We start from the raw sequence: 13809 nt of genomic DNA, 5'->3' as shown, positions 1-13809 counted from the left end.
CTGAGCATCTTTTTTGTTGTCGTTTTTGAGACAGTGTCTTACTCTGTTGCTCTGGCTGGAGTGCAGTGGTGCATTCTCAGCTCACTGTAACCTTCACCTCCTGGGTTCAAATGATCCTGCTGCCTCAGCCTCCTGAGTAGCTAGGACTACAGGTGTGCGTTACCATGTCTGGCTAATTTTTGTATTTTTAGTAGAGAAGGGGGTTTCACTATGTTGGCCAGGCTGGTCTCGAACTCCTGACCTCATGATCCTCTGGCCTTGGCTTCCCAAAGTGCTGGGATTACGTGAGCCACTACGCTTGGCCATTTTGTTTTTTTAAAATTATGATGCCTTTGGCTCTAAGTAAAAGAAAACTTAAAGTGGCCTTAATAATGAAATTTACTATTTCACATAAAAAGGCTGGTTAATTCCATGGCCCTACATTACCTTCAGGACCCTGGCCTTTCTTTTCTACCATCCATCCTTGATATGTCCAGGCCTTGTCCCCAGGTCAGCTTTCCACAAGGCTTCCAGTTGCCTGCCAGCATTTCATCCTCACATCCCCTGAAAGTCTAGGGGCAGGAATGGACATTGTTTCATGTTGTGCATCTCTGTCTCTCTCACTTGCTCTAATTTGATGTGAATGTTTTTTTTAAGAGCAAAGAAACTTTTCCCAGCACCTCCCCTGCCCCAGCAGATTTCCTTCATATTATCCAGAATGCCAGAAGCCTGTGCCTAAGCAGTCATGGGGAAGGAGCTTAGACTAATCCAGGTTCATTCCTCCAGGCTGGCAATCCAAGCCTCCCTGATGAAGTTTCTGGCTCCTCAGAAGAAAGGACATGGGGGTGAGGAATAGGTAATAAGCTGTGATAGTGTCTGTCACAAAAGCCAAAGTCTGGTTGTTAAGCTTGACACACTGCTGCTATTCCGGGCTCTCCCCTCAGCTCCCACCCTCACTCTAGCATATTTCCTCAGCTGTGAGGTGAGTCTCCCTCAACTCTAAATGACACATTCCAAGGCTGTCCTTGGCAGAACAGTGAGGACCTACATGAAATGTGCCTTGGGGCCCAGCGCTCTTGTGCAATTCCCCTGGGATGTCAGTGCTGCCCTTGGTCAGCACAGGCACATCACTGGAGGTGGGGAGAGGAACAGAGCTCTGCCTCAGAAAGGTTGGCCCTGAGCCCTCAGCCTGGCCCTGACCCAGCCCCACAACTGTTTTTTGTTTTGTTTTATTTTTGAGGTGGGGTCTGGCTGTGTTGCCCAGGTTGAACTGAAATTCCTGGGCCCAAGCGATCCTCGCAACTCAGCCTCCCCAGTACCTGGATGTGAGCACAGCTGTACCCAGTCCAGAGCTGGGTTTTAATCATGTTCCCCCTCCTCTGAGAACTCATCTTCTTGGTCTGTACTTTTTCTTCTCTTAGAATTGAAATCATTTTTTTAAACAAATTCTAACTTGCCTCCTAGTCTAACCACCCCTCCCCCTCCCCAAACTTTATCCTATTTCCTTCCCTCAATCCCCCACAGCTTTTCTGGCTCCCATGGGGTGCCCACTTGGCCACTGTGGCCAGAGCCTAGCAGAGCGTGGCTCATTTTGTTGAATGGATGATTCTGATTATAGCAGGTATTCAGTAAGCCACTCTTGTTAAATTATTGAAAATAAATGATGTTACTCCCTAGAGGTGTCTAGATTCCTTTTTATCCCCCATCACCTGTCCTCTTTCACCTCCCCTCTGGGCCCTGGCTTCCCTCAGACCCTCTTTCTCCAGGTCTCCCATTCCTTTGATGAAGACTCACGAGGAGCACAGTGTCCACATCTCAGGCAGGCACTCAGGCAGGAAGTCACTGAGACAGAGCTCAGTGGCCTGAATGGTTTCAGCTCTCTCATCTCCCACTTCCCACCTCAGGGCCTCCTTCAGTTCGGGCCCTGCCTTGCAATGCAGGACCACCTTTGTCCTGGAAAGACAGACCCTCTAGCCTCTGCTCTACAGTTCTGCCCACCTTGGCCCTGGCTGTCCTCACATGAGTGCCCGCTCCCTTCTTTCCTCCCTTAGCCCCACCTCCTTCCTCTGACCCCACAACCCTGGACACGGTACACACAGACCAGAGCCTTGGCTCAAAGGCAAACAAAAGAAACTGCCAGGCTCCCCATGGCTGTGGCCAGCACCTTCATACCGGGGCTCAACCCTCAGAACCCTCGTTATATCCCGGGGTAAGACTCCCACCCAGCATTCCCCACTTGCTGCTGGGAGTAGGGGTGGAGGAATTATGCTGCCTAGAGTATGGGGCCAAGCGGACAGGTTGGTTTGGGAGGCTGAGGTCTCTATGGTATTGGATGGAAAAGTAGAAGCAAGGGACTAGTGAGACCCAGGTCTGCCCCAAAGCTTTGTGTTGTTCTCACCATGGGAACAGGGTAACAGCAGAGAGGAAGGATCGAAAGCCCAGGCAGGAAACTTAGAAATGCCTGCTCCAAATATATACACAGCTGAGTCCAGAAAGATCAGGGCTCCAGATGTCTCTTCTTCTGCCTCTGGGGAGTGGCAGGGCAGGGGGATTCTGGTGAGTGGGTGAGTCTGTGCTGCAGGTACACTGGACACTGCCCACTACTTCGGTTCAGCACGGGCCAGACCTATGGGCAGGCGACTGCTCAGCTACTTCGAGGCCCTCCTGGCCTAGCCTGGCCCACAGTCCACCGCACACTTCTGCCTCCCATTCGGCCTCCAAGATCAACTGAGGTTCCCAGGAGGAGCCTGCCTCTCGGGCGTGGGCACCAAAGGCTCAGCTCCAGCATGATCCCTGGGTACACAGGTTTGTACACAGGTATGCACAGGTACCCTCTCCCAGGAGCATATGACCCAAACACTAATGAGTTTTCCTTGTCTCCTTCCCCCCACCCAGGTTTTGTACCCCGGGCACAGTTCATCTTTGCCAAGAACTGCAGCCAGGTCTGGGCCGAGGCGCTGAGTGACTTTACTCACTTGCATGGAAAGCAAGGGAGTGAAGAGCTGCCAAAGAAGGCCAAGGGAGAAAAGGACACAGAGAAGGACCAAGGGCCAGAGCCAGAGGGACAGCTGGAGGAGGAGCCAGCACTGGAGGCAGCAGAACAAGTAAGACCAAGAAGCTGGTGGGCAATGTGTAGGGGTGGGAGTGGGGGCCTTATTGTGTATCTGGGCCGGGAGCGGCCATGAGTAGAGTGGCTGTGGGTTTAGGGGATATGTGTTTGACTGTCAGCTCCACCTCCCTAGGAGCTTGTGAGAGCACAGGGGCTTCTCTCACAGGCTTCTCCCTACTCCATGGATGACAGGGACCCTCAGAAGTTCTTCATGTCAGGTGAGAGCCAGAGGGGTCAGGATCAGAGGCGTGGAGAGGCCCCAGGATGTGTTGGCTTAGTGTCCCCATCCCCAGGCTTCACCGGCTATGTGCCCCGCGCCCGCTTCCTCTTCGGCTCCAGCTTTCCTGTGCTCACCAACCAGGCACTGCAGGAATTTGGGCAGAAGCGCTCACTGGGCAGTGCCCAGAAAGACCCCAAACATCTCCCCCCACTTCCCAGGACATACCCACAGAACCTGGGTCTTTTACCTAACTATGGGGGCTACGTGCCAGGTGAGATGATCCCCCGGGGAGGCTTTGGGGACTGGAATGTTCATATGGGTATTGGGTAGGTGGGGGGTGGTTGGAACTAATAGATATGGGAGGGCTCAGATCATGTGGTTCAGCTTTATCATCAGGCAGAAAAGCAAACTGAGGTAGCTACCCACAGTGGGGAATGAGTTAGGACCAGATTTTAGAGGGCTGTTTGGATGTCTAGCCAGCTGGCTGAGAATGAAATGGCTTTGCCATGCTGCTGGCTACATGTGACAGACTCTCTTGGCCACACAGGGTATAAGTTCCAGTATGGCCACACATTTGGGCATCTCACTCATGATGCTCTGGGCCTCAGCACCTTCCAGAAGCAGCTCTTGGCTTAGGCCCCTGGACATCAAGTTTTCCCTTCCCTTTTCATCTATCCCAGCCATCCTTTTGGAAGGAAGAAAGGTGGGAGGGAGGGTGGGGGAAGCAGGAAGATAAAATGGTCTGGAGGCTGAGCACCTTTTTTATTAATAGGTATAATAAATAAATAAATACATACATAAACAGACACCTGGGCTCCTCCTCCCTCTTCTGATGACCAGGCACTGGTCACAGCCTATTTACAGCTGGGGGCTTAGGGAATCTGGCCCCAATACTGTTTTACACATCCTCATCTCCACCTGGCCTAGGGAACCCTGCAGATGGCTTTCTGGGCCACCTGCTTCCATGGGACTTGCTTGTCTACACCCATGAAAGGGCTGGCCCAGACGGGCCAGGGGAATCCTGGCAGCCCAGTGCTGCATCCCGTCCCTCCTTTCCTGGGTGGAGGTCTGGACGAGGTCACTGGGACAGTTAAGGGGGCGTAATTAATACTGAGCACAGGGAGCAGGTGCCAGCACAGGGATACGTGGCCCCAGCTCTCCGTCTACTCTCTGTAGCCAAGCCAAGGGCTTGGGAAGGGCTCTTGGGCTCTGAGTCTGGGGGTTATGAGGGTCCCTGAGGCCACCAGCATGCACAAGGCCTCAGTTTTGGCTGCTTCCAGGGGTCAGACTTGGAGTTGGGGCCAATGTCACGTAGGCCAGGGGCACCAGGCCAGAGTCAGGGCCACGGCTACAGCGCAGCCAGTCTCCTCCAGCTCGCCCCAGCACTCGAAGGATGTCTCCTTTGTGGAAGCTCAGCTGTCCAGGGCCGGTGGCCAGGTGGTGGCACAGTGCCTGTACCTCGCTGGGGACAGAGCACATGGTCAGAGAAACCCCATCAAAAGCCAACCCCAGCAGCCCAGCCCTTCTATTTCCCCAGGCTCACCATGGAGGACTAGAGGGCAGGGCTGGAGAGTGTGGCTCCTGCAGGCTGTCCTTGGACTCTGTCTCCCGGCGGGCACCCATTGTCTGTGCCACTAGTTGGAACATGGACTTGTCCAGGCTCAGCCAGTCCGAGGGGAGTCTAGGAGACGACAGCAGCCGGGCTCAGGCTCTGCCCAGGTTGGGCTGTGTCTGTGCCCAGCTTAGAGCAAACTCCCTTCCTCCATACCTACCTTGGGCAGGCTCTCACCTGTTTGCGGGCCGGGCCTCCCGCTGGGCTTTTCGGGAGCCAAAGAGGTGTCCCCACTTGATGCCTCCAGGTGAAGCCTCTGAGGCCCCTTCCTCATTTTCTGCTGGTGGTGCAGCGGGCCCTTCCCTCTCCCGACTACGCCTCAGCTCAGCCAGCACAGAGTCAGGGGGGCTCCCCATCCAGAAGGGCCAGCCCCTTTCCCGGCCCAGGGCCTCCTCAGGGGCAGGACAGGCCTCAGCCCCCTCTACTACTCCTTCTCGGGGTGGTGGAGCCTGGGGAGGCCCCCCGCCTCCTACCCCTTTCTTTTTCTCACTGCTGCTACTGCTGCTGCCACGAGGGAATCTGGAACCCTCAGTGGAGCCATCGATGTAGACCTGGGAGCTCTGCATGAGCTGGTACCACCAGCCGGCATGCCCGCCTTGGGCCCACCTGCCACGCCCTGAGCCCCCAGCTGTCTCTGCCACCTCTTCTGTCTCCTCATCTTCCTCTTCTCCACCTTCTGAAGCACCCACACCCTTCACCCGCTCCCCCTGGGCTGCCCTGTCCACATCTCCAGGGCCTTCCTGGCCCCGGGCCCGGGCCAACTGCAGCGTGGAGTGGGCAGACAGCAGCAGGTCCTGGGACACCCGCAGCAGTTCCTTCTGCTGCCGCTGCTGCTGCCCACTTTGCAGCAGCCGGTGCTGGAACAGCAAGTCGAGGCTGAAAGGCAGCAGGGCTAGGGGCTGTAGCAGCAGCAGCAGCTCTTCAAAGAGGCCAGGGCACACGGTATGAGCTGCACTCAGGAAGCCCCAGGGCTGGTAGTGGGTCTGGATGATGTCTAGAGGAAAAGAGAAAGGGACTGATCCACACAGAAAAGCAGAGCCTGGCCTGAGTGGGGCTTTGAAAGATAGCCTGGGCAGAGCTGCTGCATACAGTGGCACAGGCCGTGCACTAGGCAATTTGCACGTATTACAGTGTAAATGCTGCTGTCCGCAGCTGTGCAATGCCTAAACTCTCCAACCCCAGGCAGTGGCCCTGACTTTAAAGGAGTAAGATGCTGGGATTCAAGGCCATGCAGGACTTGGTGGATGGGGCTGGGAGTCAGCCAGGGTTGCAGGTCACCTGACTTCTGACTTCCAGATTGCTGGAGTATCCTGCTGGCTCCAAGGTTTTTTTTTTTTTAGATCAAGTCTCGCTCTGTTGCCCAGGCTGGAGTGCAATGGTGCAATCTCAGCTCACTGCAACCTCTACCTCCTAGGTTCAAGCAATTCTCATGCCTCAGCCTCCCAAGTAGCTGGGACTACAGGCATGCATCGCCACACCCAGCTATTTTAGTATTTTTAGTAGAGTCAGGGTTTCACCATGATGCCCAGGCTGGTTTCGAACTCCTGACCTTGAACTTCTACCTCGGCCTCCCAAAGTGCTGGGATTACAGGCATGAGCCACCATGCCCAGCCCAAGGTTTTAACTCAAGCAGAAGCTGGGGAAGGCCTGGGGGGAAGCCCGAGGCTCTGAGGATGAATGGTTGTATGGCCCCCCTCCCCATCTCCAGCAATGAAAAGACAGCTCTTCCTTCCTCTTTTGCACCTCTGAATTCTGACCTGGTTGAGTTTGTGCAACAGAGCAGGGTTCTGGGCATTACCTTCGTGGTTATAGAGGTGATTAAACCAGAACTCCAGGGACCGGATGCTGTAGGGAGACAGGTGAAGAAAGTTGAGTCTTCTGTGAATAAAGCCAGATAAGGAGGCAGATCCAGGGGGGTCAAGCACGGGAAGAATAGCTGAACTCTCCCTTCCATGGCAGGATTCATTTCACTTAATTCCCGAGAGTCAGTGAGCATGTGTGGAGGGAGATAGATGGGCATGTGATTTATAAGCCAATTGCTTCTTCCTGGAGTGGAGTCAGCCTGCAGTAGACCTAAGAAATCAAGGCAGCTACTGTGTGAAAGTACAGGCAGCTCAGGAGCCAAGGGGCATGGCCCGGGCCCGTACCTGCAAAAGCATGTTACTAGGATGTGTGTCCCAAGGTGGACTTAGGTCAAGCAGGATTTGGAAGTCGTGCTGGAATGGAGAGGATGAGGGTTTAGATCAGGGTTTACAAGGTCCAGAGAACTTGAGACACCCAACTAATTTTCAAATAAGCCAGATGACATATTTGTAAAAGCAGAAGACCACATTGGTGACCAGCGTCAGTCATGGGCACAGTGGGAAAGCAGTGACATACTGAGAGGCAATAGCTGGCTGGGGGACAGATTCTGTGTGCTGGCCAAGACCCTGCAGATCCACCCTTTCTGTCTCAGTCCAACAAGTTGGTTTCTCGGCGCAGGCAGAGCCTGGGGAGCAGGGCAGGTTGTTTAGGGGATCTTGCTGCTCTGTGTACTCACTTGAGCAGGCCGAGGATGAAGGCATTGAAGCGCATGGTATGACTGGTGAGCTCTGGGAATTGGCTGACTTTGTTGTAGAGGCCATGCAGGACCTTGGTGGATGGGCCTGGGAGGAAGCCAGGGTTGCAGGTCACATGACCAATTTCTGGAACCCTAAATTCAGCCCAGGGTCCCCATCTTGCCACCCAGCACCTACCTAGCTGTGTGGAAGCCTCAACCACACTCCATGGCATGTTCTTACGCTGCCCAATGATAACGTCCAGTACAAAGGCCTTGAGCCCATCCTCCAGCACGGCTCGGACAGCAGGGCACAAGTACTTCAGAACCAGGTGACCCACATTGGGGCTCACAGAACTGTTTCCCAGCTTTGCCTGCGGGTGCAGTAGGGAAGTGCAGAAAACCCCCTCAGGCCTGCCCGTGGTCCTCTTGTAGCAGGCCCTCATGGTTCCCCTCTTGCTATCCCCATTCCTAAGCGCCCAACCGTGGGCTCTAAATGCAAGACAGCAAAGGAAGGTGGTGGCGCAGGACAGGCGAGGGCTTGCAGAGCTCAGCTCTCCACATTTCCTTGCCTACCTTCACCCCGGGATCCCGACTTGTGCCAAAATGGGCCACAATGAGGTCCACAGCGGTGTTAACAGCTTTTACCAGCCCTGAAAGAAAGAATGTGATGTGACAGGTCCCTGAGAAAGTCCTTAGCCAACTCAGCTGGGGCCGAAACCTCAGTGGGGGTGGGAAAGTGCTCCTACACTTACTCAGTCTTCACACCTGCATGTGGGTCTCTGTAAAACCTTTAGGCTTGGCCCTTTTCTGGGTCTGCCCAGTTCTTGAGCACTTCCTGTCTTTACTTCCCAGCCTGGTGACACCTCAATGACGCCTTTGTTAAGTCTCTCAATGTCCTCACCTCTCAGCCCTCTTATTCCAATCCTGAGTCAGTCTAACTATCAGTTTTCTCCACTCTGAGAAACCAGGCCACTGACCTGAAGAAAACCCAAGTCCCTCACACCAGTGCCAGACAAGGGCGATTCCTTGATATGTGCCTTGTCAGCACCCTCTGCAACACCCTCAAACTGCCATGCAAAATCTACACCCCTCCTCTCAAGCCCTTGGTCCTGCTTTAGAGAAGAGGCCCCTAGTCATAAACTCCTTTAACTTCCCTCTGCCTCCAAAATCCTAACAGTCTTGTATGTACACCCCTTGCTCCCTTGTTCACTCGCATCCCCTTCACGTCCTGGAGGAAGGTGGCTGTTCCCCTTCTTGCCCGGTTCTTCTTTCTCCCTGACCTCTGATTCTCCCTTTCTGCTTTCACAGGGAACTTCAGCTGTCTCTCTCCCTCTTCACAGACTCCTCTTCAGCCCACAATTATGCTCGGTTCTCTCCAGTTCCCTAAAAATGTTCTTAGTTCAGTGATCACTTATTTGCTAAATAGAGTGTTTCTTGTCATTCCTGATCTTACTAGATATCACCAACATGCTTACCCAAGCTGCTGGGCCCTCTAGTACCTTCACCCGCCCCTCCAGGGACACTGAGACGTTTTTTAATGACATGGAAGCCTCCTCATTAGACTTTTTTCACTATGGAAAGGGACTGGAGCTCGACTCTTCAAGTCTCTGATGAAAGACCCTTGCTCACCCACACGCACTCAGGATACACAGCACACAGCTTCCTCCTCCGGCCCCAGTGCCTGAGTGCTCCAACTCCTTCCCAGCACTTGGAGATTTTTTTTGCTTGTGTTTTTTGAGACAGAGTTTTCACTCTTGTTGCCCAGGCTGGAGTGCAGTGGTACAATCTTGGCTCACTGCAACCTCTGCCTCCCAGGTTCAAGCAATTCTCCTGTCTCAGCCTCCTGAGTAGCTGGGATTACAGGCATAGCACCACCCCCAGCTATTTTTTTGTATTTTTAGTAGAGATGGGGTTGCACCATGTTGGCCAGGCTGGTCTCGAACTCCTGACCTCAAGTGATCCACCCACCTCAGCCTCCCAAAGTGCTGGGATTACACGTGTGAGCCACTGCGCCTGGCCAGCACTCAGAGATTTAAGACAGGCTACGTAATAGGGCAAATGTGAGGAGGTAGTGACAGCAGAGTCCCTGGCCTGATCTCGGGGTTATATGCACCTTTTTTCTGAAGCAGGTCAATGGAAATGGCCTCTGAGCTGCCATCTGGGGACAGACAAAACTCAGCTGGAGGCTTCTCCGTCAAGGAAAAGGGGTCCTGGAAGTCAGGGCAGGTCAGTGGTAATGGCTTCACTGCTTGGCCTGGAAAGAAAATAAAAATCAATCCTGAGCAACGGTGCAGGAGTTCCAGCCCAGTTCAGTGCCTTGTACCACCTGAGACATGTTCCTTTGGGACTGACCCCTTTTCTAACCCTTCCTAGCCACGGCAGAGCCTGTCCCGGGTGTACTGGGGACCCTGCTCACATACCATTCAGCCGACAGTTCAGATGGCTGGCAGCACTGAGGGAGCCAGGGAACTCAAAGATAGGGTTTCTTCGGGCCAGCCGAGCTTCTTGTGATCTTCGGTCTAGGCTCCCTGACAAACCAGGTGGCCCTAGTGGGTTCTTCCTCCTGTATTCCCGCCACTTGAGGGCTTGAGGGGATAGATGGTTGGCTGGAAGCACAACAGATTAGCAGAAAGACAAGAGTTGGCAGGAGACACCGAGTCAGAGTTTCACATCCACCCAGTGGGCCCTTATGAAACACTAGGATATCTGTGGATATTATCTACAGATGCTGGGGAAGGGAGGTGGACATCCTAACCTCTGGCCCCAGGTGAGAGTGTAAGAAACCACTCGAAAGGGGAGGTGGAAGTGCTTGTGTGAGGTGGTGGGTTTGGGAGGGAGATGCTGGATCTCATACCATTACTGGGCCTGGTGGCCATGCTGCCCTCGCCACCTCCCCGGGCCAGGCTCTCTGCTCGGCTGAGGCCAGATCGCCAAGAGCCCAGAGGCGGCAAGCTTCCTGTTCCATGGAGCCGGTACTCAGCTAAGGTCAGTATCTTCTGATCCTCCTTCTGCGGCTGCTGGGAGGTATCAGGCCGGACGGCAGGACAGGAGTGGCTCCATGGGGGCAGGCTTTCTGTGGCTGTGGGCTGCTCTGGGGGAGGGGAGCATGAAGTAGAGGCAGAAGAGTCAGTGCTGGGCCCAAAGGGGCCAACACTCCGGATGGGGGAGTAGCTGCCCAGGGGCGATGGCCGAGAGGTCTCTGGCTCAGACCCAGCTTTCCTGGCACCTCTGCCAGTGGCTCGGGGAGTGGATGCCTGCAGCTCCCCTGAGGGAGCTGGGACTGAGACTTGAGCAGTGGGGGCAGCCACTGGGGCAGGCTGCTGTGTACGGCTGCAGCCTGAGAGGCTGTAGAGCTGGGAAAGGTTGTGGAGGGCCCGGGCCTTGGCCAGCTGCTTGGGGAAGTGGTGCTGGAACACGAAGGGCTGGATGGGCAGCGTGGTTGGCCTCTGTTCCTTGCTGTAGCGAAGGACTGGTCGGCTCTCAGTGCCACCCCCTGTAGCAAAGGGATGGAGAAGGAATCAGTAGACAGACACCAAAACCTAATGAGAGAAGACCCAGAAGCAAAGATGGGAGATAATGCTCTCTGGGGAGAGGGGCAGGGACCTGGCTGGCAGGAATTGAATGGGTAAAAGTTCGTGGAATGGGACACTCCCCTCTTTTGTAAAACATTTCCTATTGTTTTTATGATGCTGTTTTTACAACTGTGTTGTACCTCTTTGCTGTTCAGTCCCTCTGCATTTTCTTGACTCCAAAGGTGAGTGTATCCTAAGGCTCGACGCTTGCATCTCACCTTACACTTTCTTTCTTGCACAGTTTGAGTTCAGACTTCCATAGGATGACTCCTAAACCCACATCTGGCTTATTTGGAAATTAGTTGGGTTTCTCAGTTTTTCTGGACCTTGTAAATCTTCATCCTCTCCATTCCAGCACTACTTCCAAATCCTGCTTCACCCTAAGTCCACCTTGGGACACACATCCTAGTAACATGCTTTTGCAGGTACAGGCCTGGGCCATCCCCTTGGCCCCTGAGCTGCCTGTACTTTCACACAGTAGCTGCCTTGATTTCTTAGGTCTACCGCAGGCTGACTCCACTCCAGGAGGAAGCAATTGGCTTGGACATCACCTCTAGATCATTCTGCTTTAGAGTTCTGCTTTCAGTTAACATTTGCTACAGCAGCTCATCCATCACCTTTCTCCTTTTTTCCAATCACTTCTATTTCTGTCAATGGCGGAACCATTTTCTTTTAAAGTCTTGGAGTAACAGTCACACATTTTCAGTGAGGAAAATGTTTCAGATATTACTGACTTTAAGCTTTTGCTCATTATCCTATCTCCAATCATGCCAGCACATTTCATTCTTGAGCAAATCTAACTATAGTAAGATGGTTCTTTACTTGCAGCCTTCCTGTTATCCATATCCACTCCCACTCTTCATGATCCTGGCATTGGAACCTCAAGAGTTCACATTTGCTCCCTTGAATAGAGGTATGTTCCCCAAGGCTGGGGGTCCTCTCCTGTGCTTTCAGCAAGTCTTCAGGTCAATGTCCCTCAAAACATGGTGCTTAGAACAGAAAAGTCCAGGACACTGCAGTGGGACAGTGGATGGACTGCACTTCCAACAAAACACTGTGGACCTCCAACTAAACGCAAGATGGCGCTATAAGCATGCACCCGGCCTGCAGCTCTGGTGAGGGCTCACCAGCAGTGGGGCTCACCAGCTCTGAGGTGGGAATTAGTTCTCTTACTTGAAATGTAGACAGATTAAAGTACTTGCTCAAGGTCACACAACTAGGAAGTGGCAGAGCTAGAATTCTGCCTAAGCCAGAGTCCGATTTCAGAACCACTGTTCTTTTTACCACATTGCACTACATATGAAATTGTATCAGGCCAGGTTTTCCTATCCCTCACCTTATTTACATCAAAGAGTCATGGGGGACCAGGACCACAACCCATTAGGGAGGTGTTTCCAAATCCACTTTGATGGCACTTTCAAGCTCCACCCTCCTGCTATCACCAGTCAGTGCTTACACAACCTCTGCTTTCTCCCTGGCTCACTGTCTTTAAACGCCAGGTGCGTGAACATCTCGGGGCCTTCTGCACCTGCTTTTCTTTCTGTCTGAATCTTTTCACCATTCAGGCACCAGCTCAAATACTACCCCCTCAATAAGACCTTCTCTGATTACCTCAGCCCCTCTGGCAAGTTGCTTTCTATCCCATTACCCTGTTTTCATTTTCTTTTCAGCATTTTTCACCATCAAAACTTGTCTTTTAAATGTGTTTATTGCCCATTACTCCGCAAAGCTCCAGAAAAGTGGGAATTTTATGTTGTTCACTGCCAGATCCATAAGGCCTGGAACAGAGGCTGGCACACAGTATGCAGTGAACAATGATCTGTTCAATGAATGAATTGCCACGAAGCCAGTCCCACTACAACCAGAATCTTCTTACATACATCAACTAGCTTCAAGATACAAATGTTGTTTTATCTCCCAGAATAAAATCTAATTTTAGTGCGCTAGGTGCCCACACCTGCTACAAGCCAGGCTGCTCTCCCCTCAAACTTTCCACACCTGCCCTCCCTGACCCTACCCTTCCCAGTCCATCCCTGCCATGAAGTACACCGCTTTTCCCATCGGGAATGTGTTCTTCCTTTCCGCCTATTTAAGTATCAGTTTTCAAGGCTGAGCTGACCCTGGCTACTGGATTAGGTCCTCCCAACCACTGCTTTATTATACCCCCTATATAAAGGAGTCTGAATTAGACTGCTTATTCCTATCCTTTTAAAACTCTTCTCTACTAAGTTCCCAGAGTACAGGTTGAGGAAGACGAATAAGATCAGGTAAGAAGGGGACCCCTGTGGGGAATGGGTCTTCGTTCTACCCTCAGGTAATATACAGAATAAGTTTTCTCACTTTTCTATGTGACATTCATTCTGAAAACCAGAGACAGACTATTCACCTGAGTCAGTTTTTCTCTAGGTTAAATAGCACCAGTTCCTTCTTAAAATGTGGTGTCTAGAACTCAATGGAATCCACTGAGCACTCACTGGTTTGGAGGAGTGAGGGACTATCCGCTCTTTCTTGCTGGAGTCTATGAATGAATCCAGTCATCTTAACTTTTTGGAAGCCCTACCAAACTGCTGACTCATTCTGAGTTTGCAATCAATTCAGTATCCCAAAGCAATTCAAGTGCAGGTTATATATCAAACTTAACATTGCTCTCTGCTTTATTAGTTTTGTTCTTAAAGATTCAGTAAGATCCCTTTACATCTTGATTCTGCTGCTCAGTGTCTCAGACCCTTCTCAGCTTTTTTTTTTTTTTTTTTTTTTTTTTTTTTTTTTTTTTTTTTT

At 52.4% G+C, this 13809-nt stretch overlaps 2 protein-coding genes across 9 annotated transcripts in view; one reads left to right on the top strand and one right to left on the bottom strand.

The window, feature by feature from the left end:
- FAM166B (family with sequence similarity 166 member B) overlaps window positions 1-4031 on the top strand; it is a 36346-nt gene extending 32315 nt beyond the window's left edge. Inside the window, exons 1-6 of one of the 5 annotated variants that reach the window (XM_037743674.1) lie at window positions 2046-2188; window positions 2561-2784; window positions 2875-3083; window positions 3255-3306; window positions 3382-3579; window positions 3856-4031. In XM_037743674.1, coding sequence (XP_037599602.1) covers window positions 2127-2188; window positions 2561-2784; window positions 2875-3083; window positions 3255-3306; window positions 3382-3579; window positions 3856-3944 — 834 coding nt within the window. In that variant the 5' untranslated portion in view covers window positions 2046-2126 and the 3' untranslated portion in view covers window positions 3945-4031. The other 4 variants (XM_037743675.1, XM_037743676.1, XR_005202531.1 and 1 more) reach the window with 4 other exon arrangements.
- Window positions 4032-4049: 18 nt separating this feature from the next.
- Window positions 4050-13809, bottom strand: part of RUSC2 (RUN and SH3 domain containing 2) — a 69226-nt gene continuing 59466 nt past the window's right edge. For 3 of the 4 annotated variants that reach the window (XM_037743672.1, XM_017543077.2, XM_017543075.2), the window contains 10 exons: window positions 10314-10952; window positions 9880-10065; window positions 9573-9713; window positions 8033-8109; window positions 7656-7830; window positions 7460-7565; window positions 6719-6765; window positions 5098-5914; window positions 4852-4989; window positions 4052-4770 (listed from right to left, as the gene is read on the bottom strand). In XM_037743672.1, the coding sequence (XP_037599600.1) occupies window positions 4569-4770; window positions 4852-4989; window positions 5098-5914; window positions 6719-6765; window positions 7460-7565; window positions 7656-7830; window positions 8033-8109; window positions 9573-9713; window positions 9880-10065; window positions 10314-10335 (1911 nt within the window). In that variant the 5' untranslated portion in view covers window positions 10336-10952 and the 3' untranslated portion in view covers window positions 4052-4568. Of the gene's footprint in view, window positions 4771-4851; window positions 4990-5097; window positions 5915-6718; window positions 6766-7459; window positions 7566-7655; window positions 7831-8032; window positions 8110-9572; window positions 9714-9879; window positions 10066-10313; window positions 10953-13809 lie in introns of all 4 variants that reach the window. The other variant, XM_017543074.2, reaches the window with a different exon arrangement.

This window comes from Cebus imitator, unplaced genomic scaffold, assembly GCF_001604975.1.
Source record: "Cebus imitator isolate Cc_AM_T3 unplaced genomic scaffold, Cebus_imitator-1.0 Scaffold149, whole genome shotgun sequence".
Lineage (NCBI taxonomy): Eukaryota > Metazoa > Chordata > Mammalia > Primates > Cebidae > Cebus > Cebus imitator.
The sequence above is the reverse complement of the archived record's forward strand: the minus strand, read 5'-3'. Positions and strand labels throughout refer to the sequence as shown.